This window comes from Cyprinodon variegatus, unplaced genomic scaffold (assembly GCF_000732505.1).
Source record: "Cyprinodon variegatus isolate N-32 unplaced genomic scaffold, C_variegatus-1.0 Scaffold171, whole genome shotgun sequence".
NCBI lineage: Eukaryota > Metazoa > Chordata > Actinopteri > Cyprinodontiformes > Cyprinodontidae > Cyprinodon > Cyprinodon variegatus.
Window position 1 is genome coordinate 680,564 of NW_015150624.1, and position 25,718 is coordinate 706,281.

At 36.7% G+C, this 25,718-nt stretch overlaps 3 protein-coding genes across 3 annotated transcripts in view; 2 read left to right on the forward strand and 1 right to left on the reverse strand.

Moving 5' to 3' along the window:
* The first annotated feature begins 290 nt into the window (after nucleotides 1-290).
* Nucleotides 291-3,824, forward strand: LOC107087029 (follitropin subunit beta-like). The gene is made up of 3 exons (XM_015378364.1): nucleotides 291-301; nucleotides 2,852-3,014; nucleotides 3,543-3,824. Exons 1-3 carry the CDS (start codon nucleotides 291-293, stop codon nucleotides 3,822-3,824), a joined length of 456 nt encoding a protein of 151 aa, XP_015233850.1.
* Nucleotides 3,825-6,015: 2,191 nt separating this feature from the next.
* LOC107087035 (mitochondrial glutamate carrier 1-like) lies at nucleotides 6,016-11,380 on the forward strand. Its single transcript, XM_015378369.1, has 9 exons — nucleotides 6,016-6,136; nucleotides 6,531-6,656; nucleotides 6,761-6,816; nucleotides 8,821-8,911; nucleotides 9,003-9,121; nucleotides 9,232-9,427; nucleotides 9,552-9,709; nucleotides 9,841-9,916; nucleotides 10,000-11,380. The coding sequence occupies exons 1-9, from the start codon at nucleotides 6,114-6,116 to the stop codon at nucleotides 10,157-10,159; spliced, it is 1,005 nt and encodes a 334-aa protein (XP_015233855.1). The 5' UTR covers nucleotides 6,016-6,113; the 3' UTR covers nucleotides 10,160-11,380.
* A 6,646-nt stretch (nucleotides 11,381-18,026) lies between these two features.
* LOC107087048 (tetraspanin-2-like) overlaps nucleotides 18,027-25,718 on the reverse strand; it is an 18,723-nt gene continuing 11,031 nt past the window's right edge. Inside the window, exons 2-8 of the mRNA XM_015378391.1 lie at nucleotides 25,296-25,398; nucleotides 20,623-20,720; nucleotides 20,470-20,544; nucleotides 20,298-20,381; nucleotides 20,141-20,197; nucleotides 19,946-20,029; nucleotides 18,027-19,866 (exon numbers count right to left, since the gene is read on the reverse strand). Of these exons, the coding sequence (XP_015233877.1) occupies nucleotides 19,801-19,866; nucleotides 19,946-20,029; nucleotides 20,141-20,197; nucleotides 20,298-20,381; nucleotides 20,470-20,544; nucleotides 20,623-20,720; nucleotides 25,296-25,398 (567 nt within the window). The 3' untranslated portion in view covers nucleotides 18,027-19,800. The remainder of the gene's footprint in view (nucleotides 19,867-19,945; nucleotides 20,030-20,140; nucleotides 20,198-20,297; nucleotides 20,382-20,469; nucleotides 20,545-20,622; nucleotides 20,721-25,295; nucleotides 25,399-25,718) is intronic.

Genomic DNA, 25,718 nt, shown 5'->3' on the forward strand with positions numbered 1-25,718 from the left:
GATGGGGATGCCATACAGATTCATGTCAAAAATACCGAACTATCCCTTTAAGGGCAGGGTTAAAATTACTTCTCTTCTCCAAGGACATTATGCAATTGACACTCTTCTAAATCACCTGTTGGTTTATACAGATAACAATAAAATTATTAAAAGACCTTTACTTGTAGTTTAGGTGCACTACTTGAACCTGAACCTTCCATCTATGGACTGCAGGTAGAAAGAGAGGAGGGTCCTTCTTTTTAATGCCCGAACAAACCCAACCCCCAACATAGCCGAAGCAGCTCAGGATGATGGTAACATGGTAAACGAAAAATCTCTGCAGTGACACAGATGACTTTTGTATTCGATAAAAGAGTTGCAATGTGAAATTAGAGAATATTGTTAAGGTTTTCAGTTACTGTGTTATTGAAAATTTTTGATTTTTCAGTTTATGATTTCAGCGTGATTGATCTGCATTAAATCTAATTCTTAGTTGTCTATGTAAGCTATCATTGATTAGCCCTGCTAGGCCTCTTGCTTCCTTTGTTGGCACACTGTGAAGGACAAGATTACTTGCGTTCATACAAAATCATGGGGAAAAAACATGCTTTCTGTGAGGTGCCTAGAGCTTGTGTCATTTGCACTTCAAACATGATATACAGGACAGTGATCACAATCCCATATTCACTTCAATTAAGTCTTGTATTCGCTGACTGGAACTTGAGTAAACAAATCTATGAAGATTTTAGAAAAAGGAGTTGCCGCATGCAAGCCCAGCAATGTTAAACAGACAGGTAATATTCCTCAGGATCATTGCATCATCTGGTGTCTGTACTTGTATCACATACCAAAAGGTGATCTGCTAAGTAGGCTTCGAAGATTGGTTGTCATATTGAGGATTAAATCATTTTATATCCTCATTAAAAGTGTTTTTACCACTTGTAAAATAAAATTTGTTGAGCTATTTAAATGGGTCTTTTTTGTTTTGGTTTGGAGGAACTCGATTTTGCAGGTACACATAACCTCTTTAAACTCATTTGTTAATATGAATATGTATAAGATGCATATGGAGACTACTTACACCTATTTTTTTCTTTATTTTCTTTAGTAAAGGTTTCTTTCCAATTAGCTTTTTTTAATGACAATAATGATACAAAACCAAGGACAGAAAATCTGTCATTCACGTTTTCTTATTTTCCAGTATGAAAATATAACCTGCCACTCTATTGCTGCCTAATAACAACTTTTAGACATGTGTGTTTTGTTGCTTTGTAAACCTGATGTCACCCAAATGACCCTCATATGTGTGTCAGGCAAGATAATTGCTGTGCTGTTTGTGACCCAGTTTACTGTAATTATCTGATAGCTTTGTTACGTAACTCTGATCCATCATTGGAAATGTAGAGCAAAAACAGACGACCAGAAAGTAAGGTCAGAACAAATAGAAAAAAAAAGGTAAAATCATATATTGATTAAATTAGTTTGATCAGTTCAAGCTAATTTGTAAGATGTCTTAAACTTTAAGATTTTCTGAACACATTTGTAGTTCTTTAACATGATCATTTCTTTTTCTGAATGCTGATTTTATATTTTCTGTAGTTTTTGCGAACTTTCCTATTTAAACTATAGATAATCAAGATTTTTCCCGCATCGCCATGTACCACACCAGCTTTTTTAAACTTTACTGGTGTTCTCATAGACTCAACAAAACTAGTATTTTATCAAAACATTACTATTTGTCATTTAGTTTATAACATTATTTTTATCCACCTAAAATGAGGGGTTAAGGGTTTATTCACTATTTAAATAATAGCTACATTTTTCCCTAATAAGTAATAATAAGTAAGTAAGTAAACATGATAATTGAGAAAGTTTAAAGGCATTGTGCTTCTTCTCAGGAACAGATGGGAATTATGGGAGTATTAAGAGCTTAGATAAAGAGGCTACAGCTTTTTTCTCAGGTGGGACTTAATCATGTGAGTAGTCTGCTCTAGTCACATTAAACGCAAAGTTGTTTTATTCTCAGGAAAACATTTTATACTTAAACTTGTGACTTACTTCTAGATAAAAAACAAAGAAAATATATTTTTGTTGCTCTGAAAGCCTTATTGCTTCTTCTTTAAAGTATTCCACTGTGATGAGTTATTAAAAACACACAAAAAGCACTTTTTTTGTTTTGTTTTCTTAGTCACAAAATCAAACTTAAATCAGTGTAATTTTTTTGAAACTATTGCTGAATAGTTTATAAGTATTTATTTATAACAGAAAAAAAAATCATTAAAATCTAGATTTGTGCAGTTTCCTCAAACCTGTTATCATTTTTACTGATCAGTTTTGAGTGACATATGTACTAGTTTTCTGACCCCCTGAACCTGCTGGGGCATTAATTTAGATTAGTATGTCACCTCCCAATCTCTGTGTACTACATATTGTGACGTCTGAAGACGAACATTCATGTGTGCATGAACTCACCTGCAGCTGCCATGATGTTTGGGAGGATATTGTGGACTGGAGTTCAGTAGGACAACTGAGGTGGATTAAGGTTTCCATAAAAGAGGCTAGAAAGCCACTGTGGTTTCAAATCATTCCCAGAGAAGAGAGGCAGAGAAGAGTTTGACTTAGAATACTAAGTAAAAGGGAGGAAAACAGTTCAGACTACAATATTCCTTTCAAAAAGATAGAGATTGCAGATCAAGAGGAAATCACTTGCCCCACTGCATGTCCTCTGGCATATCTAGACACAAATATAACACATTTTACCAAAATTAAATATAAAGGTTTGTAAATATTTTTATTCTTTTTTAATGCTTTGTATCTTACAAATGTTTTTGTTTTCCCTTTCTTACACATTTCTGTATCTCTGTTTCTTTAGCATGCTTCTGTTCGTTCTGAAATGCACTCTACTTTTTGCACTCATGGTTGGAGAGGTGCGCACCTGTATGCTGAAGAATCACACCATATGGATTGAGAAGAAAAACTGTTCCCAGTGTGTGGCAATCAACACAACCATCTGCAGTGGCTACTGTTACACAAGAGTAAGAACTGCCTCAGCCACTAACAGACAGACTAATGTTGTTTTATCATTGCTTCTATTGTGTTATTGCAAAAGTGCCATTTTTAGGATTAGCTAAACAGGGGCTGCACTGTTGTGACACAATTTTAAAAGTTTTGCATGTTGCAGGGAGGTCATGAAATCTTTCTGCATGGCGTTTTCAATGTTCTCCCTCTGAGTGTAAAATAGTGCATGACTGTTGGTTTATTTGATTACTCTAAAATGGTGCTTAGAGTGTGTGTGAGCGTTTCCTTAACATCTCTGTTTTGCCCTTTAATGGATTGGCGACCTGTGCAGGATGAACCCAACATCTGTTTCTTCCTGCAGAATGGCAGGAAAGAGCATATGTTGGGTTCATCAACATCTGCTCTGTTGGGTTCATCAACATGTATTGGACTGTGTAACATCACACAGTCCAATAAATATTTGAGATACAAGGGAATTTTGTAAGCTTTTTGAAGTTCTAATCAAAATGGCCCTATCCCTTACAGTCCTTCTTCCTGTTTTCCAGGATACCAATCTTAAGGGCCACTTTGGAAGGGCTTTCATGATTCAGCGGAGCTGTGTGCCTCTCTCTCTGGTGTACCGTCCTGTCTTCATACCTGGTTGTCCTAAGGATGTCGGCTCACAGTTTTATTATCCCTCGGCCCGCTGCTGCAGCTGCAGACGCTGTGACACACGCATGCACCACTGTGTACAACCCAGACCGTACTCATACGATCAGTGCTCCTTAAAACTTGATGGTGATGAGAAAGAGAAGTCGAAACCCTCGGGAAACCTGACAACATGCTAACAAAGCCAGGCAGCAACATGCTAAGTGGATTTATAGATTGATGAGTAGTGTTTGTGCTAATGTTTCTGTATTTTAACATTGCATGTAATATTTTCTGTAGTTTGAAAGTGAAACAGCAATAAAACTCTGTGTTGAGCATGTATTAACATCTCTGAATAATACTACATCAATGGTCATGCTTGTGGTTTTACTTTGTTTCTATTTATTGAAACAGCTTGAAGATGAGATAACTAACTGAGAGTTATGCTTTGCAGCTCAGGTCTATTTCCACCAGCAGATCAGTGTATCTGACAAATCTGGCAATCATTTTCCAATGTCTTCCTAGCACTGTTCATAAACAGGACACAAAGATAATTTAACTCATCTTGAGGCAGAGACTGGCTGCTGTCCAGCAGCCCAGACTTTTTAGGAGAGCTTCGAGGAGCATCATTGTCTAATATTCTAGTCAATATAAAGGGTGGGGGCCTGTTTTAGACTGAAAGGACAAGGTTAAAATTTTTAACCTTTGGAGTGAGGACGTTTTTGTTCCTTTCAAGCTATTTTGCCAAGGGTTAGGTTTAGAACTTACGTAGGTGTCAAGTGGGTCAAGGTTGGATATGTAGTAATGGCAATGGTGGTGGCTGCTCAAGTTTAGAAATTTTTAATTTGATAATATTGCTACACAGAGAGTAAATATTAACATGTACAGTGCAAGTTCAAGACATGGAATATATTTGTAAAAAGAAAAACATTACATGCAAACATATCTAAGAGAAAACTAACTCAGGCAATAGTTGTGCTGTACTAACAAAGAGCATGTGATTACATGTGAAGAACATACGTACTCCATGCAGAAACAATCTTTGGCTTGGATTTCTACTCAGGATGTTCCAGCAAGGTAACAGGCCTAAGAACTGCCATCCACACATTCTACCAAATGTTTCCAAAAGCTAGTCTTTGTCTATGAGAGCATTTTCAAACTGTATTTGGAGTATGTTTTCTTCTTTTTTTGTGGTCTTTTTTTCTATGTCGGTATAAGACTTAGTGCTGGACTAATGCAACTGTGGCTAATCTCTATTCCAAGCTTCAACCATCACATTCACTGTTGGCCTTTCCCTTCAGTTCTGGGGTTGATAAAGATATTTTAGTACCAAGATATGTTTATCCCTGAGAGGATTCCCCATCTTCTTCCAGAACAGTGTGAAGGATGCTTCCTTAGTTGCCATCCTTGTGTATTGTTTAAACAAATAAATGGGGGCATCCTCAGGCATCTGGAAACCGGAAGCATAACTAGGACTCATAATTTGTTCACATATATTATAAATAGTATTTCTTTATTATGTCACACTACAAAGAATAATAATCAAGGATAGTTAGCCTAATTTATAACTTCATTTGGATTGCAGTGACAAATAACATTTATGTAGAATTAAATTTGCAATGTACAACAGTTGCATTCTGCCTTTAACCCACCAGTTTGGGAGCAGAATGCAACCTGCAGCGTCCAGGGAGCAATCAAAGGCTCAATGTGTTGCTCAGGGGCCAACAGGCAGTCAGTAGGGTTTGAACCTGATATGTTCAGCCTTCTCATACCCAACAGACTGCCTCCCTGGGTCCCTGAGGAAGAAGGAAGAAGAGTGCTTAAAGTGTTGACTTAAAAAAAAAAACATCCAGTGGTAGGCTTCCAATCAGTAATGTTTTCTCATTTAAAGCTTATCAAACTGTAAAGCTTATAAAACTGAATCTTTATGTTTTAAGTGTTTTAAAATTATTCAAAGGTATAAAATAATATAATGTTAACTTATGAATCTAAACAAACTATGGAAAAAGTTTTCTTATTACTACTGGCTAAAATAAATAAAGATAATCTTAATACTATCTGACATCAAAGAGAAAATGTTTTCTCTGATCTAGTGTGATCAAAACGGCGTATGTTAAAGTTGGTTTTAACTGTAAGTAGTATTCCATTTGTTCTTATGTAAGTTTGTTTTATGCTGGAACAGATGAGCTAGTAACCGGTTGTAAATAAAGTTAGTTCTTACATGGCTGGAAGGTCTATCCTCCAAAGGGGATTTTGCTGAGGTTACAACTAACTCTGGCTCAGTTTTCTGGCTGTAGGGGATGTAGGTGGAGCTAGATGTGATTTATCCTAAATCCAGCTGGGCTGGGTTTCCCTTCCCTATATATAATCCTGAACATCTTTCAACTCTTGCCTTGCTCTGTGTCTCTCAGGGACTCTCAGCCTGCTCTCCTTCCGTGGCCTGCTTTCTATCTCTGACCAACATTTGCACGCACAAACAACCAAGAACCATGGCCCAGCAGCAACAAATTAGGTATGAACTTTACCAGCATGATATGTTGGCTGTATGCGGATACAATATTTTCTGGACTAAATATTTAAGATGAATAAATATGAATATAAAGTCCTGAGTTTGAGAGGCGTTAGATTTTTAATACCAATGTGTAGAATGTATGATTACCCTTGTCAACAAGTTATTTTTAGATGACCGGATTCTCAGAAGCACAGTTAAAATAAAGCATGACACACTATCCATAGACAACACTACAGCACTATAAAGAAAATACTTCGTATGACTTACTTTTTTAAATCAATACTTCAGTTTTTTATTTAGCTTAATTAGTATGTTGAACCTTATCCTCCTGTAATAATCAACTATCACCAAGCCACATTACTGTAAACATCAGCTTTGACTTCTCTTTGTACAGCTTACCTGCCAAACTAATCAATGGAGGGATTGCAGGCATAGTTGGAGTCACCTGTGTGTTCCCAATAGACCTGGCCAAGACCCGCCTGCAGAACCAGCGCAGTGGGCAGCAACTGTACAAGAACATGTAAGAAAAAAAAACTGCTCAAATAAAGATAGCAAAGTCCTTATGTTGTGTTGATTTGATAATATCAACCAGCATTCACTAATAAGTTTTTTGTTTCATTTTAGGATGGATTGCCTTGTTAAAACCGTTAAATCAGAAGGGTACTTTGGCATGTACAGAGGTATGTCCGACAATACCTTGATTGAGAGATATTGCAATTATAAGTCTGTTTGAAATGCACATCGTTTTATTAACTAGTTTACTGGCTTGTAGCTTAAACTAGCCTTTCTCGTCTCAACAGACACTTTAAAGGGGCATAATAACATTATATGCTTACTCACAAAAACACACAAAAAAACATTTGATCATGATAATGTAAGGTTATATACACCAAGCATCCATCCTGCTAGTGTTTTCATTCTCTTTTTTTTATCCTAAATAGAATTCCATCTGTAGGTTGACTTAAAGGTATTGTGGAGGATTTTCTCAAATTTTTTAAAAGACCCTTCCTCTCCAATTTAAAATAAAAATGTGCGTGCAAGAGCATGCACAAACCCATTTTTTCCTCTGTTTAAAGGTTGCTGTTCTCATAGCTCATACAATCTTAATGTGTCTGAACGTCCGCCATAACCCCTAAATCCCTCAATCACTATATAGTGTGGGGACTATATAGTGAACTCAGTCAACTTACTGTTCGGACAAATAATCACTTCTTCGTTGGTCCACTGCGCGATATCTGCACCATCTTTGTTATTAGTCGCCGCTGTCGAGCAGCGACAGCCTATGACAACAGCGGACTGCTCTGACAGCAAATTTCATAATGCTTTGCGAGGAAAGCTCTCCGTGCAAAACATTCCGGGATATATCTGCCTCTTCTGAGGCCTTTCTTTTCTTCTCATACACTTCGTAGACACTTTTTCTCCTATGACTTTCGGCCATTTTCAAAGAACCGCAGTGAGAAAGGTGAGCTTCAATGACTGTCTGAAACTGCAGCTGACCACAGATATATGCCTGAAAGTGTGCATCCGCAGAAAAACATAGCTAACGGGATGAGAACGTAGGGCAGCCTTCTGCAAATATATCAGCAGAATGATTGACAATTAGGAGGACCATCTATTTAGAAGATTCACCCGGAAATAAAAGATCATCCTCTATACCTTTAGACAGATGTGTTGCCAGGTTTGAATCAGCCTCTCAATAGATCCTGACCATCCTGTAATGCCTCAAAGTAAAGTGTTAGCTCAGTGTGGTCAAAGACCAACTAATATGAATTGAATTAGCAAATCTATAGCAATTCTAAGTTCTAGTGAATCCTCCCCAGAGCCTCCTACCTGAACATCATGGAAAAAGAACATTCCTTTTCCTACCAAATGCAAATAGGGACACAACAGTAAAGCAAAAAAAAAAAAAAAAATTTAAATAAATAAAGTCCTGAGCCTAAGCCTTTTTATTATAATTAATGCAAATTGAATGCATTATAATGATGTTTCCATTGTAAGTGCATTATTAAAGGGGACAGGAAAACAGCCCTCCCTGTCTTGATTTCAAGAAATCAGTCAGTCTATCTTTAATTTATACTTAGACTGTAGAGACTAAGAATAGCATTTCTCTCACTAGCATCAGTATTACAAAGGATGTTTGCTCTTTACTCATGCATCCATCAACCCCGCAGCAACTGCTTAATACCTACACAGCTTAAGCTTCAGTGGACACCAGTGTTAGTACTGTAATCCCAGCTCTATTCGGCTCTTATCCTTCTTGGAAGTTTTTCTTTGCTCTTTTCCACACTGAATCTTTCATTTTTTAAATTATTTTCATAACATTTGTTGGAAGGTGCTATTGATTTACCCCATTACTCCCTTGTTTACCCTTGCGGAAAGTCACAGTATCCTACCTCCAGTCATTCTGCGTTGTTATTGTTAATATACATGAAGGGATTTATTTAATAACAAATTTAGCAAAAATAAAGCACGAAACACAAAGATACAAACTCAGTGCCATAAGAACTTTCAGCAAAACGTTGTGTTCAAAGAGAATGAGCTACTGATGTATGCCATTTAAAAATGTGATATAATGTGAATAGGCCCTTTTAAAATTGTTGTTTACTTCTGTTCGGATTATATTGACTCTTAACAAAAATGGGTAGGATTGTAAAACTGCATTTTGTTCTGTAATCACTCCGCAGGTGCTGCAGTAAATCTTACATTAGTAACCCCAGAGAAGGCCATAAAACTAGCTGCTAATGACTTTTTTCGCCACCAACTGAGCAGTGATGTGTAAGTAGATTAAAACAAAATCCTTCTGATATTTGTTTTTGTTAATCAATATTTATTTATTTGATATTACTAAACATGTTAATATCCTTAGTGGAAAGCTCACGGTTTTCAAAGAGATGCTGGCAGGATGTTGTGCAGGAATGTGCCAAGTCATCATTACTACACCAATGGAGATGCTGAAGATTCAGCTGCAAGATGCAGGCAGGATAGGTAAAAAAATAAATAAGTACATAAAAAAAGCAAAGCAATGCAATCAGTTATGACTCACTTCTTCGAAATGTTTCCTATGTTTAAAGATGCTATGCTTGCTGTTTTTCCAGTGGCCCAGCAGAGAGTGATGCCCGGTGTTGTAACATCATTAAAGATGGGGGGGACCAACACTGTTCTCAGTCGTTCCTACAACACCGCCCCTACACCTCAAGTAAGGCGTATGTCTGCTATAGAAATAACTAGAGAACTGCTGAGGACCAAAGGAGTCGCAGGGTTGTACAGGGGCCTTGGAGCCACACTGATGAGGTGAGTTGAGTTTTTCTAGACATTTTCTATATACAATTTATTTTATTTTTCATTTTTTAATATATCATTACTTTTGTTACTTAGAATAACAACGCCTTTTTCTTTTTTGTTTGCTTTTTTGTAGGGACATCCCATTCTCTGTTGTGTACTTTCCTCTTTTTGCCCATCTGCAGCAGCTTGGTAAGCATTCATCAGAAGATCCATCTGTGCCTTTCTATTGGTCCTTTATGTCTGGATGCCTGGCTGGATCTATAGCTGCTGTAGCAGTCAGCCCTTGTGATGGTAAGTTTCACGCAGAAATGGTTGAAAATTTAAGTAAAGCATCGAGTCATGGGGGTACTTACCGAAATGTCGAGATGTTTCTAAAACTAGCTATCCCTGCAACAAAATACTTTTTTGCTTATGTTCCTTAGTGGTGAAGACAAGGTTGCAATCGCTCAAGAAAGGACCCAATGAGGAGACCTACAGTGGAGTGGTGGATTGCATTAGGTATTTATTTCTTGATTAGTTAGGTGTATCGTCTGAAATGGGATGAGTTCACTTCAAATTCTGACATTTTTCTCCAATTGCAGAAAGATCCTGAGAAAAGAGGGTCCAGGGGCTTTCCTTAAAGGAGCCAGTTGCCGGGCGTTGGTCATTGCCCCTCTCTTTGGTATTGCCCAGGTTGTTTACTGTGTTGGAGTTGGCGAGTTCCTCCTGGGCTACAACCCCTACAACATCTACTCTACATAAAGACTCTGTTACTGGGACTTTATGAGGGCTTTTTCAATTGCAGGTGCTATACTCTGTGTGATGGAGCCAGCGCTATACAACTGTCTAGACTTTATTTGTTGGGGTCTAGAGTTCAACACTAAAGGGACCACAAACATGCCATACATCATGCATTTAGCTTGACTGTCTTTTACAACTTAAGTCTTAAAAAGATTAACATATGACCTTAAAAAAACTAAAGTTGGGCCTTTTTAGTTTATGGGCTTCATTGTAGCTTACTGCTTACCTCACAAAGGGCTACTGTATGTTGTATGATGAGGGATTTGCCCTGAAGTAACCAGACCTATCCCTGTGTTTTTAGATTTCAGCCTTACCTCTAAATATACCCCACTTACCCCTTACTGTAACCCTAACCTGCATACCGTATTAGCTTCTTCCTCTTGGCCACTATAGTATGATATCTTGGAACAGGGTAGTGTTGGCCTAGTGGTTAGAGCAGTGCGCTTGTGCTCTGAGATGGTTGCAAATACCTGGTTCGATCCCCACAGCCTGTGCTCTGGGTCCCTGAGCAAGACCTTTAACCCCACTGCTCCCCAGCCTGAGGTAAATTTCTCCAACATGAGATCAATACAGTTCAATTATTATTATTAAGAGTGCTTAGAAAAAAAACAACAAACAGAAATATTTACTTTAAAACTTTAATCCTCCCTTAAATGGTCATATCTGAAATTAAGGTCTGGTTCTTGATCATGCTCTTTGTATATATTGTATATTTCTCTTTCAAGTTTAATACCTTTTTTCATATAACTGCTGCAACAAATTGTTTCTGTTTTTGTATCCTTAAAATAACCGGACGACAAATGAGGAAAACAGATTGTTTGTGGGGTCAAAGAGTGCAAAGAATTCAGCATTTGGGCACTCTTTTCCTTAGATCACTTTAAATGGTTCTAAGAGCTTTTAAAGAGGTTTGTCCAAAATGATTTCCTGAACTATCTCTCATAGGAGGATTACTGTTATTTTAAGATTACAAAGACTTTCAGCTGCATACTTTCACTGTGAACTGAGGATCTCAGACTAAAATGTTTTGTTTTTGTGTGCAGATAACCCTTTTTTCATGAATGCTATATATTACAGCAATGACTCATGTGTCCTGTCTTTTTAATATTCTGTTTGTGCATCTAAAACTGGTGACTACTTCATTTTTTATGTCTAAAATTACATGTGTAAATAAAGTGTCTTGAGCAAAACATATTATATGAATCCAGTATTTTGTTGTTGTTTTTTTATTGCACAGTATAATACATACTAAACATAGATTCTCCTTTTTCCTGATGCAAGCTGGATAGGTGTTACACTAAGCATGCATCACTCACATGGTTTAGGTTTTGGCATCAAAAGTGCTCATGTTGCAGTGTTAGGAAACTCTAGCCAATGTAATCCTTGAGCCTCTGTTGCATTGCAGACATGGCTATTCCTTCAACTGAGTTTTTCAGCTGTTCTTGAAACTCAAATGCTGGAAGGTGAACCTATGACATAAAGAGCATTACATTACTACAGGAGATATGAATGGCTTAGTTTTGAATAAGAAACTAAATATTAACTTACAACAGTTCCAAAGCAGGTCTGGAGTAACTTCATGCCTCCACAGCTCAGGTGGGAGAATTTGCTGTCAGGGCATCTGTTGATTAAACTTTATTGAAAGTTACATTTGCAATAAACCATTGTTTGTTAACTGTAGCTATAGAGAAGGATATTTATGTCAAAGCAGTTCTACAGAAATTTCAGTTTTGGTTGATTTTAGATTCCCCAGTGGACAAAAAAATCAGAATATCTTGATTTCCTGATTGCCTCCAGTTGGACTGAATTAAATTTCTGTTTCCAGTGGCTGTTTGAAAGATGAATACTAGTGAGGTAGGAAATCTAACCGTAGTGAACAAATGTCATATAAAGATGTTAGAAAAAAAACAAAAACATTTAACTTTGTTTTTTTTTTTTTTTTTTACTGTATTCCTGCAAGTTAAAATATTTGTTACCAAAGTTAACAGTATAGAGGAGGGCCTCTTATTTCCAGGTGGATCATCTAAATAAGTGGTCCTCCTAATTGTCAATCAATCATTCTGGTGATATGTTTACGTAAGACCGTCCACATGCTCGTCCAGTTAGCTATATTTTTCTGCGCATGCTCACTTTCAGGCTTCTATGTGTGGTGAGCTATGGTTTCAGACAGTCATTGAAGCTCAGCTTTCTCACTGCGGTCCTTTGAAAAGGGTTTTTATTTAAAAAGTGTCTACAAAGTGTATGAGAAGAAAAGAAAGGCCTCAGAAGAGGCAGATATGGGATTTTCTGTCACAGTGGCCTGATGTTGCCATAAGCTGTCACTACCCGACAGCGCCGACTAATAACAAAGATGGCGCAGGCACTGCGCAGTTGAGGAGGAGTTATGTGACCAATGGGGAGCAAAAATCAGTGATCATCTGTGTGAACGGTAATGTTACTGAGTTCACTATAGAGTCCACTATATAGTCTCCGCTCTATATAGTGATTGAGGGATTTGGGGCTAAGGGCAGATGTTCAAGTATGAGCTATGAGAACAGCAACTTTTAAACAGAATGTGCACAAGGAGTAATGAGCTTGTGCAAGCTTTCGCATGCAATTTATTTTTTTTAAATTTTCTTTTAAAAAAATTAGCGAAAATCCTCTGCTATACCTTTAACCTCAAGGAATACATATTATCTCTGTCAGGTTGCCTTAACTGCATGTTTCATAAAATAGATAAAATGAATAGAATGGAATTACACTAGCCCTATGTCCTACACTAGCACTAGACAAGAAGGCCTTGATTGGTCTGTGATTATTCTAACAAAATCCAATCACTACTACTGAGAATATGTTGCAACAGGAGTTGAACCTGTTCCTGTGGATACTCGATTACGTTGCTGGTTGAATACAGTATGTGAAGACACAAGCGTTTTCTCTGCTCTACAGGAAACTTTGCTGGCACTCTTTCTGTTCCCCCTTTGCACTGCAACCTTTAGATGTTCTCTCATGACTCTGCCCCAGTCGGTCTCACAGATGAGGATGACTCAGAGTGCAGATGGTAGAAAAAGAGCTTTATAGACTGGTGCCAGCAGAATCATCCAACGCTAAATTCAGGGAAAACAAAAAGAGGTGCTGGTGGATTTTCACAGGCACAGAACCACTTTACTGAAACAGGTGAGTATTCAGGGAACCAATAACATGCTCTTTATCATGCTGTTCTAAACAACAAACTGGAATCCAAACAACGACAAAGAGGGTCAAGTCTTTTGAAGTTCAGGGGCCTCTGTGAGGAATCATCAATTACGTTGTATACAGGAGCAGCAGCTTATCTGTAGCTGAGCTGAAGAGGCAGAAAAAGCTCATCAGGGAGGCCAGCTCTGTCATATAGGTGTAGGTGGCAGGAAATTTTAGTATTTGTTCTTCCCAATTTAATAAGTGTTTCCAGACTTGACAGTAATTTCCAAAGCTTCTTCTGATCAGGAATTCATTATAGCATCTTTCAGATTTATTTGTCCACTTTGTTAACTTATCCTTGAAATATTTTTTGGTTCAATCATGCATATTGCAGTTTGCAAATTGGCTTTCTCGCTTTGAACATTCCTTTATACCATGAATTTTTATTATCCAATAATAATTTCACAGTATTTTCTTCTCTTTTTGATGATTTATTTCTCTTCTGCTGGGCAATTCAAATTTTTATTATGTTTTAATCTTCATCACATTACCATTAAACAGAGTGTATATTTTTGTCCCCTTTTCTGTCTATGCCGAAAATTTCCATCATTGTGGGATAATCAATGGTTTTTCTATCATCAGACTCACATTTAAAAACCTTAGAATACAATCAACTATCATAGTAGAATAGTTTATTGAATTAATTTATCAAATTAATTAAATTAATGCATGAACTTATCAAAAACAGCACTATTATATCTTAATAGTCAAATATAAGAAAAAAATGATAATATAAACAGACATGAAAAAAAATGCTTAAAAACTTTATGTTTTGATTGATTAAAGATTATTTTTCATAGGTCTTGACTCTAAAATGTAATTTCTCAATATCTGAGGAACGCTTGGAATGGAAAGAAAAGAACTAGTTGGTTCTGACATAACTTGGCTCTCAGCTGAACCTTGGTTGTTGGTTTTGGTTAGCTGGTTAACAAAAGAGTTTCACAGAAACATCAGAAACCTAGTTTAATCAAGATAAGCCTGGTTTGGTTAAAAATGTTAGTGCTCCTTCTATGATGAGAATCTGTTAGCTTAATCATGCAATAGATATGGTAATTGGTAAATGGCCTGTACTTATATAGCACTTTTTCAAGTCAGGACACTTGACCAAAACGCTTTACATTACATTCAGTCATTCACGCACACACTCACACACTGATGGTGGCAAGCTACATTGTAGCCACAGCTGCCCTGGAGCCCACTGACAGAAGGGAGGTTGCCGAACACGTAGATATATGGGTACTATGTGTGTGTTTGCAGTAGATCAAAAACTCTTATACAAACTGTCCTTTTTTTGTTTTCATATAAAACATGTCAATCTGACTGGGCTATTCCCAAAATAGTTATTTATACCCTCCACAGATTTCATAGTAATCCTTAAACTTTTTTGTCTTACAAGCAGAAATAACATCAATGTTTGGGATAGACCCTGCAGAGGTACTGATTAGAATAGAGAATAGTTGAAGATTGGGTAATGGCAAAGGGAATCAAATACTCTGAGTCAGTCAAAGAGGAATCTTGAAAAATGCCGTAGGGATAATCCAAAGAACTGATAGAAAATGAGTAAGAAGCGTTTTATTGCTGTCACTGCCCCACCCCTGAAAAAAATAAAAAATAAAAAACAAATAAATAAATTACTTTCCACTGAATTTTGTGTGGTCTTAATTTTTTTGACATGTTATTCCCATAAAAAAAGGGATTAACAAAAAGGTATATGTTTTTTTTTTCCATAGAAACTGACACTGAATATTTTTTGACATATTTTGATAGATGACTGTGTTGATTTCTATCAGAAAAAGAAATTATTTGAAGAAAAATAATTTCATATCTAAGTCTTTAATGTACATGAACAATTTTTGACCTTAATTGGATATGCATAAAATAATAAAGAACACCTCAAAAGACTTGCTGTAACTAGGTTTTTACTGAGGTGGGATTAAAATAAAATGCATGCTGCACTTTTTAGATTATTTAAAGAAACCTTTTTAAAGTAATGTGTTGTTTTCTTTCTATTTCACAACTATGCACTACTATTTGGGCAGAATAAAGTTTGTGGCTCAAAAGGAAACAATATTAAAAGGATTATTATGCTTTTTAGCAACAATTTAGCATGATACTGTATTCTGTACAATATCTGGAAGCTGACTCATTACGTTTTAACTTTATATCACTTTTATTTTTCTATCTATTGTAGTGATATACTTTTCTCTAATAGCTTGTCATTTTCTTCTGATCTTTACAAAACTTGTAATCAACCGCATCGTTTTTCACATTAAGATTTTTTTTTCCTATTCAACACCAAAACCATCACAGTACTAACAAAACATAACCACATTTATTTTTAAACCATCAAGAAAAAGACAGAAGACACAGGATTGTGTAAAATATTTATTAAACCTCAGACAACTACATTCCTGAGAGGCCTAACATTGGACTAAATTAATTACCAGACAACAATCTATGGGCTTGTGCATACTTTCATTTTTAAAGGGTCGCATTGTGTCACAGCTCTAAAATTATCGAGAGAAATACAGCAACAGCTTTAGGAGTGAATAGCAGTAAATACTGAAACTCTGCTCAACCAAATGGCATTTTAGTGTCTCTCTCTTGTGTGTCGCCCGATCGTGAGAGTAAACAGTGCCATCTGGCATCCCCAAATAGGGTGGAAGCTTTTAGTTATTGTTTTTATACTGGAGCCAGTCTTACTTGTATGAAAAAGGCAAAAGACCCCAGTTGATTGGAGCTTTTGCCAAACAATCAATTTGGCCTTGATTAAATTAATTTTTAAAATTTTTGGGGTCAGAATACTTACTTTACAGCTGTAAGAAATCCTTAAACCTTTACAGTTTCATATGAGGGGACAGTGAGGAGTGCAACACGTTAACAACTTATCAGATATGAGCAACAAGTACTGTGTTAGCAGTCTGACTCTACAAACATATGCACACTTTGCTACATTTATTTGCTACTTACAGACATTACCTGCAGTTCTTTAAATACATGAGGCTTGTGATCAAAGAAAGGCACATCAATATGTTTTGTATCAGTTACTTCTTGTTCCGAATTGCTAAAAATGACATCACAATATCTCTGTACAACTACATCAAATGTGCCAAAATACATCATGTTAAATAGTCAGTACCACATCAGCCACAAATAATTTACAACTAATAAAGTAAAAAAACCCAAAAACAAATATATTTACACACTGGAGTCCTGAAACTCGAAATAACCGCAGCAGCAGTTAGAACGCTTTGATTTAAATCAGATAAATGTAAACAAGTTCACATTGGTCAAGCTGATTCAATCCTCGAGTACTGGATCTATGAATGAGGGACACATGAACTTAAAAGTTGTTTTCCCTGTTAAGTTTGTGTGTTTTTGTTTGATAAGTATATTTCTAAGGCACAAAGACAGTAATTTGAGATTAGACATTTATTGTTCAAGCTGTGAATGAGAGTTATCAGTTAACTAGCTCTGAAAAAAGTTTTGGTTGGAACATTTTTAATCTAAAAAAGTTCTAACTAAAAGAAAACTCCCGGTTCATTAGGGTTGCTTAAACCGCGTTTCTTAACGCTGGTCCTCAGGGCTCACTGTCCTTTATGTTTTAGATATCTCTACTCCAGCACACCTGATTCAAGTGATTGCATTACCTCCTTGGCAGCTATCAAATGCTAAAAACGCCTGTTAATCACCTTTTCATTCGGGTCAGGCTTGTGGAGGCAGGAAACACCAAAAACATGTAGGACAGAGGGGCCTGAGGACCAGGGATAAGAAACCCTGCTTCAAATGACCTCTATGTTCTGAATGTATTTCTGAGGCAGTTATTTCCTTTCTAAAACCATTCATGTGGTCATGTATGTATAAATGTTTTGTATCTGTATTTTTACATGCATTCTTTAACCAAAGCAAACATATTTTTGCTGTTATTCAAAGTGTTAGCCCCTCTTTACATCAGAACAAGACTGTGGCTGGAACAGGACAAAACTGGGATTTCTGGCTCTTTAAACACAGGCATGTACAGAGTCCCTGTACATATAACAGGTTTCTAAATGTCCACTATAAGTTACTTTTAAGAGACCAAGATAAACAGCATAAGAGGATGCAAGTGGGCGGCTTTATGTACAGAGTACTGCACATTACCAAGCATTCCAATATGGATTTCCCCGTGTGTGTAGGAAATGTTTTTTTGTGTGCCTATGTCAGTAAGAGCAGCCATAGTGACAACTGCACATAACCTCAACTATTTGTTTCTATGTATTAGAATCCCACCCTAAAATCTTTTCTTTGCTTTTTCATTTTTTCCCCAATTTTCATTCCAGTGTTGGTGCAATCTGTTGCTGCCTCAACAGGAGTGAGCTAGTGTGGCACTTATATCAATATTGACCAGTTAGTACAGAAGGGATCAATGTTGCTGCCAGGCCTCTTCAGCCAGTATCTAGAATCATAATCTTAACCGTGATTAACTATTACAATGTCTAAGTGGATATCTTGATCAAATTATTTGATTAATTGTTATGTACAGTTAAATGTAAGCTGACTGCATTGTTTATGCATCCTGGAAATCTCAAGACTGTACAGACCGTCCATGTTTAAAGCAATGCCGTTGTCTATTTTCAGAGTAAAGAGGGTCTAGAGGCGATTTCACAACAGAAATTGACTTTTTTATAATCATTTGATGAGTTTATAAACCTTTTACAGAGAAGAAGTCAAAGCAGGCTAAAACGTGTCACTAAAAACCATTGCAGGTAGATTATGTTTGTTTATTGGTCAGTTAAGTTTGGATCAGAAGTACGTAAGTATACTTTTGATGCTGTGTTCTGAGCTATAACCAAAATGATTTAATCACATCATCTTTTGTTTCTGAGTAATATTTTTAAGCAAAAATATCTGAAATGAATACTGAAAGACTTTGAGAGGAGATCTTGAGGGCTTTATGCTGTTTACCCGCATGTCATAAAGCAAAACAAACCTAGCAACAGGAAGGCATATGACGCGGCTTTTTGGTGCGTACACCTGCTAGCTATGTCGGATGATAGTCACAAATGCTTCTACAGTTTATATAAAAAAAAGTAACAAGTACAGTAGCAGCCATTCAAACTTTCCCCACTTTCCTTGATGGGCCCTTGGCTGGTCCTTCTCTGATTCCTTTTTTAAAGATCAATCTTTGTACTAAAATATTCTTTCTGTCATGATTTGTGGACATCAAGATCTAAAGAGAAGCGCCTTCTCCTTGTAAGACCCCATAATTCAGTGAAAGCATGGAGTCAGAGTAAAAAAATCTCACTCTAGTGGCTGGAAGTTTGCCATTCGGCTGGCGTTTGACTGGGAAGAGCCATTTTGAATGGCTGCTACTGTAGCACGCTCCTCCAAACAGTCTCTCTACTGTGTTTTGGTTTTCATCTTAGTGGAACTGTTGTGTGCACATTTACTCAAACGAAACGCACAAAGGGGAAAACAAGCCTGAGTCTGTTTTTAATGGACTAAACACCTTAGGGATAAAGAAATCCACACAGAAGGAAACGACTGCCTAAATGATCTTCTTGGTTAATTTAACACAGTTTTGTCCATAAACATCTATCCATCCGTCAATAGGGGGCAGTGTCTATTTCCAGCAATCTTTGTGTAAAAGGCAAGGGGTCGAGTCCATTCTTTTTTTCCAAATTTAGTAAAAACGTCTAGCACCATTTTGTTTTGTTTTTACATCCATTTACAAGCTTAAATGTCAGACAACAGGGTATGTTTGAACATCAATACTTTTTAACAAAACATCTTTTACAATCCAAATAAATAAAACTCAAAATCAGAAATAATTTCTTTACATTAGGTGTAGTTTGTTAAAAAAAAGAAAAAAAGAACAGCTGACGGAGTCTGTGTACAGTACGTACTTTTTGACTCACCAATGGTCAGAAAAATTTTTTTTAAATCAAGGTGGTAACCTCATGTAGTATGACAGTGGTGTGTGGGTTATCTGTACTTCTGTGTCACACATAAGCAAACTTAGACATTTGAACCTTATATGGCTCTCTAAGGCTCCAGTTTCCCACAGGAAAGGGGTCAGTGTCAATGGTGTGTGAAAAAGCACTGACACCGCTGTGACAGTATGTGGTTAAAAAAAATCTAGCAGTGGCCAAATGGTTAAGAGGAAAAAATTGTTTAGGGGATTGTCGGGTAAATATAAAGTTTCCTAACAAAGGTCTATGAACGCTATTATTCTATTTGGTTGTGAGCAGGAATTTAAAAACAGGTCAAAAGGAGGGAGCGGAGTACCAACATTAAGAGGAATTTATGAAACCTGTTTTACGTCTTGGTGTCTGGATGAGTGACAGAAATTGACATCTTATCCAAAGTGCTTTAGGGGATGGAGGGTGTAGATTGTTCAAAGACGGAGCTTAGAGGACCTCCCTGCTGTTGCGGATGGCGCAGCAAAGCACCATGCTGAATATCATCCCAATGATCTGAGAACCAGGGAGCAGAAGTCTGGTTATTTCAGAAGCTTCTTAAAGTATTCCTGACATTTCTCATGCTCTGACTCACCATGACTCCAGCGATGCCAATGCCCACATAACCGATGATGAAGAGTTTACTGTTGAAAAAATCTTCGATTCCTTGTTCACAATTCTAAGGAGCACAGACGAGGACAGTAAGGATTGCGTTTTCCTCAGCATTATTAGGATGTTATGCATTTAATCAGGACTCAATCATTAAAGAGAGTGGAGAGGTTTGAGAGACCTTATTGTTAGTTTCAGCATCATCACATGGGCTTGATGAAGTTCCACAGCAGTTCAGCTAGACATGGGAAGTAAATCATAGGAGATTAACAATCAAACATCTTATCAATAAAATAAAACTTTAACTTATCTTAAAAGAATGTTTTTAGAAAACGTACCACTTTGTAGTAGGACAAGATCACTGTACTGTTGCTGTTTTCATTGTAAATCTTTTTGTAGAAGTTCTGTACATCGTCAATGATCTGTGTGAAAGAAGGGAATAAATATTATACACCACTGGCCGCCTGGTAAAGCCCTAAAATAAATGACTAAAGCTGTGCTGACATTTACCTTATCTTTATTTATGAATCCAAATACTCCTGCTGCCACCTCGGCTCCAAAGATGATCAGCAGGCAAGCAAAAAACTGAATGAAATAAAAAAGGGTTATTTATCCAAGCAATAATACATATGATAACCATATTAATTGTGGAATTGCACTCACTGAACCCAGCAGGCACTGAGATTCTCTAACAGCTCCACAACAGCCAAAAAACCCAACCAGCATTATCAGACTGCCAGCACCAATTAGTATGTACACACCTGGAACGATAGGAAAAAACATTGTTAGGAAAATACAAACAAGATATTTGATATTGAGGAATATGGTAGCGTATATTAATATAAATAGTAAAGCTAAACATAAACTCATTCGCTACTTTATTAGGTACAACTATTGAACTGAAAAAATTCAACAAAAATAGCAAACTATCAAGTTCATTATTCATGATTTAATGTTGTTTCCAGCTAATTTTCTTACTACAACACTTATATAAATAAATAAATAAATAAATAAATAAGAACATGAAGTTAAGCCAGTCGCAAATATGTTTTTAAGTTTTTTATTTGAAATGTTTATTCCCAGCACATACCTAAAATTAATTAAAACATATCTAAGAAACAAAGCTTGCGTTAATACCTGTAATTAGTTTTCATATTTTCTGGTATATTTTTTGTTTCTTTTGGTTACTTTATTAATTAGACAAACATATAGCAGCATTTTTTGCAGATGTAAACAAACCTTCCTGCAATTGTCAATCTTGATAACAGATGGGAGGATAACTGAATATGAGTTGGATCTGCAAAAATAATAATGTGCTTTGCTGTTATTTAGGCTTGCTAGTGGCTGCTACTGGAGACACACGCATAAATAAGCTGGCTGATTTTTTTTTTCATTTTTCTGCAACAGTATGTAAGGCATATACATTGCAGCTTGCTCTATTTGCCATCCATTGTTAATGTTTTCTTTGATTTGTTAATAAATGTTTTTTTCTTTTAAATTAACACTTGTGTAAACATTTGTTTTTATTATTTTATTTTATCATATGAACTGAGAAGGCAGCTAAATTGGGACGGATGTCAAATAATCAGCATCAGCCTTAAAAAGAAACATGTATCTGTTGATCTTTAGCTTTTATGCAAAAAACTGCTTACAATAGCTTCATTCAGTTTAATAGTAATCATAATAATCATTCTCAACTCACTGATATTAGACTTGCAGTCATGAGAGGAAGAACTTTTGAGGTTATTTTTTAAATAACTCTGCTGCTACAGCAAGCCACTGAAAAAAAGGTAGCAAAAAGGTGGATTGCTGTGAGTTAAGGTCTTTAAGCAACTTCGACTGTGGTGCTGTTGTTGTTTTTGTCAGGTGATCTGGCTGGAGGATTTCAGAAACTGGTAATCTATGGGGATTTCTCTCGGGTTTACAGATAATTCTCGGAAAATAAATATTCTGTGTCCAATAGCTACAATGCCTGTTGCTGCTGACCAAAAATCTCTCAATGTTCCAAACCAAAATTGCCTCCTCTGTTGTTAGGGGATTCCAATCTTAAGATTAATTCAGATCTGCAGGAAAGCAATTCCTAAACCAGTTTGAAATCATGGGACTTAACCTCCATAACTGAATTGAGAAACATGAAAAGAATAGAACACTTTTGACAGCAAAGACTGAAGTCCAGATGTTTATTATACCTTGTTTTTGAGTTACTATGATCTAGATCACAGCTAATCTTCACCATCACATATTGATTTAAGAAAGCTAGCAGCAGATGGCAGCACAGAGTAAAGAATTTGAGCTAACGACAGTATCTCTAGTTTCAAGAACTGAACCATGCTTTCAAACTCTCATTAGTCTTTAAGGTGCTGCTCTACCAGATGCCTTTTTAGGACTTTATTCAATTAGAGAACTTTTTAAGAAGTGTCCTTGTAAACAGTCTGATTTGCAGGAGGCTTAATCTGGTCTTTTTATAGCCTTTTGATGCCTTTTAGATTCTCTAATAACCCGCTTATAAAATAACAATCATATTAAAGTTATAAATATATCCATATATGAGAGCCTGACAAGAATGAAATGTTAGAGGCTGTTTTGAGACAAAAACTTCACAGAATAGAATAAGGGAAGATAACTGATTGCTTTTTTCTAATACTTTCTTCCATATTTCTGATGCTAAATGATCCAATTTAGGTATTTTTCTTAACATATAGAAAATATGTTAAAGGCATGCCCATGTTTTAAAAATTGATTTTCGATACAATGTTATGTCACAAAAAAGAGTTCATGGGGAGTATATCACTGAGCCAATGAGGCCTAACAACTGTTAGGGACTCTCAGCTGTGCCTACGAGGACATGCCACTCCCTGTCCAAGCTGGGTGTAACACTACAGTCTGGCAAATCATAATCAGAGCTATACATCTTAGATTAAATTGTTGGGATATCTCTCCCAAAGACAGCAGAGAAGACACACCTTTAAGTTATTATAGGATTCGTAACAAACATTTTTAGCTAAGTAAGGGTAGTCTACAATTAACGTAAAGAAGCAGTCCTGAAAAAACGATTGAGTTTGTTAGATTGCTGTAATCACTCACATTATTGAGTTGTTTACAAAATGTAAATTGCAGTGCAGTAATTTTTGTTTGTCAGTCCAAAACTACTCTAAATATACTTTTCTTTCATTTTCTACCATATTTTCTTTCATTTCTTTTCTTAGCTCTTTATTTGTAGCTAACTTGAGCTTTGCTTTCCCTGCAAAAACTTCTTTCCATGGATACTTTTCAGTGGCTGTTCTGCTGTCTGTCTCTTTCTTTCCATCTGGGCAGAGGCAGCTTTAAAGGTGGTGTGCAGGCCTGTGGTTTTCCCTCATGGATTTTCAGTATGTGTACACCGCTCTCTCTCTCTCTCCATGGTTTCACACTCATCTTTTGAAAAAAAAGTTTAATATTCTAAAACCTTGAAAAGCACATTGGTCAATGGAAAAAACAGGCTTTGCAAAAGAGGAATACTTAATGTTTGATTTGATGGGCTGGGTCTGGGTATTTTGCAGTCTCTAAAAAGTTTTCTTCATGAGTTCGTTTATTTAGATTCATCATTTTCTTATCCACTCTGAGCAGCTACTTTGTCCACATTAAAAGAAAGAAGCATCCCCACAGCATGACTGTGTGACCACCATGTTTCATTGTTCCTTATTGTGACTCATACATCACAGGTGACAAAGTTTGACAAGGTTCACTGTTGGTTTCTTTCCTAAGTGGCTTTCCTTTCGGAGTTATTATGGGCTTCCTGAGTTCTGTGCTGATTAACACTCTTTTTTGGCTTTGGCGGTTTGTAGTTGTTCCACATGTTTGCTTCTTATGCGGTATTATACAGTGCTTTCTGAGATGCTAAGATTATGGGATATTGTCTTTCAACTTTTTCCTACTTTAAAGAGATATTATGTACATTTTTACTAAAAACTACCTTCAAAATAGCCTTTTTATTTGAGCCATTATGACTAAATCATCATTTGATGAGCAGACTGACACCTCACTAATTCAGCGGCGATGCATCGGCAGATGTGACGTCAAGCGCGTCCATGTTAATTAGGTCAGAACTAGAAAACAATCAAAGCCTTATATTCAAGATGAATTTTGTGGATACTCAGTAGAGACTGCCATCCAGCCCAACTCAGGCACCAATGGCAACTCCAGGTAAGTTGAAAGAGTAGACAAAAAAAATTTGTCAAGTATGAGAGTGAGCTACGAGGTTGAGGGGAAGAGTACTGCAGTTCTCTATTTTGGCCACAGGTGGTAGTATCATTAGGAAACTCTCATTACTCTTTAAGGGCAGATTATACTTCTGCAACCGCACACATCAGATGTTGTTTGTGTCTGGTCATGAACCAGTTTTGCTGGTATGCTTCTGCAACGTCTGTCTGGGATTTCTAGGGACGCAACAGTTTCCCGCCAAAGCGCTAGGGGAAGCCTATTCAAGAACTCGTAAGAACTTTGGCAGGTGGTCACGAGAACTTCAGCGGCGCCGGTGGGAATGTTTATTTTCCAAAACAACATGTCTGAGGCATCATACAAGTGGTTGTACTTCCGAACCTACTCGATCAACCTTTCGTCGTGGTTATTCGGGGCGACAGTGGCGTTGGATGTAGGAGTTTGCCCTGAAATCGAAGGATTGACGGTTCAAGCCCCGACTCCGACTTTCAGTGTCCTTGTGTCCTTGGGCAAGACACTTCACCTGCATTGTCTACTGATGGTGGTCAGAGGGCCCGGTGACGCCAGTGTACGGCACTTCCGCTTGAGGTCTGCTTGGGTTTGCGACCGTCTGACGCGTAGTCAGGATTTTTTTGAGGTGCGCGACAACGGTTGCAGAGCCTCTGCGCGGGGGGCGTGGTCGCACACAGAGACTGCTTTGACGGTTGCAGAGGCTATGTGTCAGAAGTATAAATTGGCCTTTAGACTTCATGACCTTAAGGAAGGTTCATTTGTCTCAATCAAGATATCTTCTTTTTAGGAGAATTACAATAAATGAGTGAGGAAATATATGTAACCATATAATCTCTGATCTTTATGAAAAAAGAACAATAAAAAACAAAACAAAAGTGGTTATGGATACTGTTTTCCAGGACAATATACACAAATAAGATATTTTAATCATTCAGGTTTAGTAAATATAAACAACAGATATTTCATCAGCAAACCGAGGAAGAAAAAATGTAGGTCTGTGGAACAATTTATAATACTAGGGTTTCATAGAGAAGAAACCTTTTCTTTTTTGTACTGTTCAACTTGTAATGAATTAAAGTCGTATTATAAGTAGAGTAGAGTAAGCTAAGGTTTAATTAGGCACTTACCAAGGAAAAATGTATATGGAGCGTCTTTGTCATCAAGAAGAGAAACAGTATCAGGTTCAAAACGCAGCCAAAGTCCCACTGCCAGAACAAATGAGCCCATTAACTGAAAGGAAAAAGAAACATAGCAGCATCTGTTAAACTGTATAGCATAAACTTTTAAAGAATTATATCTAAACATGTTGTGTTAAAGTATTGAGGTGTTAAATTATAAAAACATCCTTATAAAAAAAGGACACAAGTGGTTCTCTATTTGTTTCTATTTGAACTTTTCTTTTAAATTAGTACTTTACTGTTTTCAGAGTTATAAATTGCTTGTTTTATCCCTGTTTTCCACTTCTTAAAGAAATGTCTTAACTGTCCTCTTGGTTTACTTATCATTTTACAAACATAGCTATGAGTAATAAGACGGTGTGTTCAAATCTG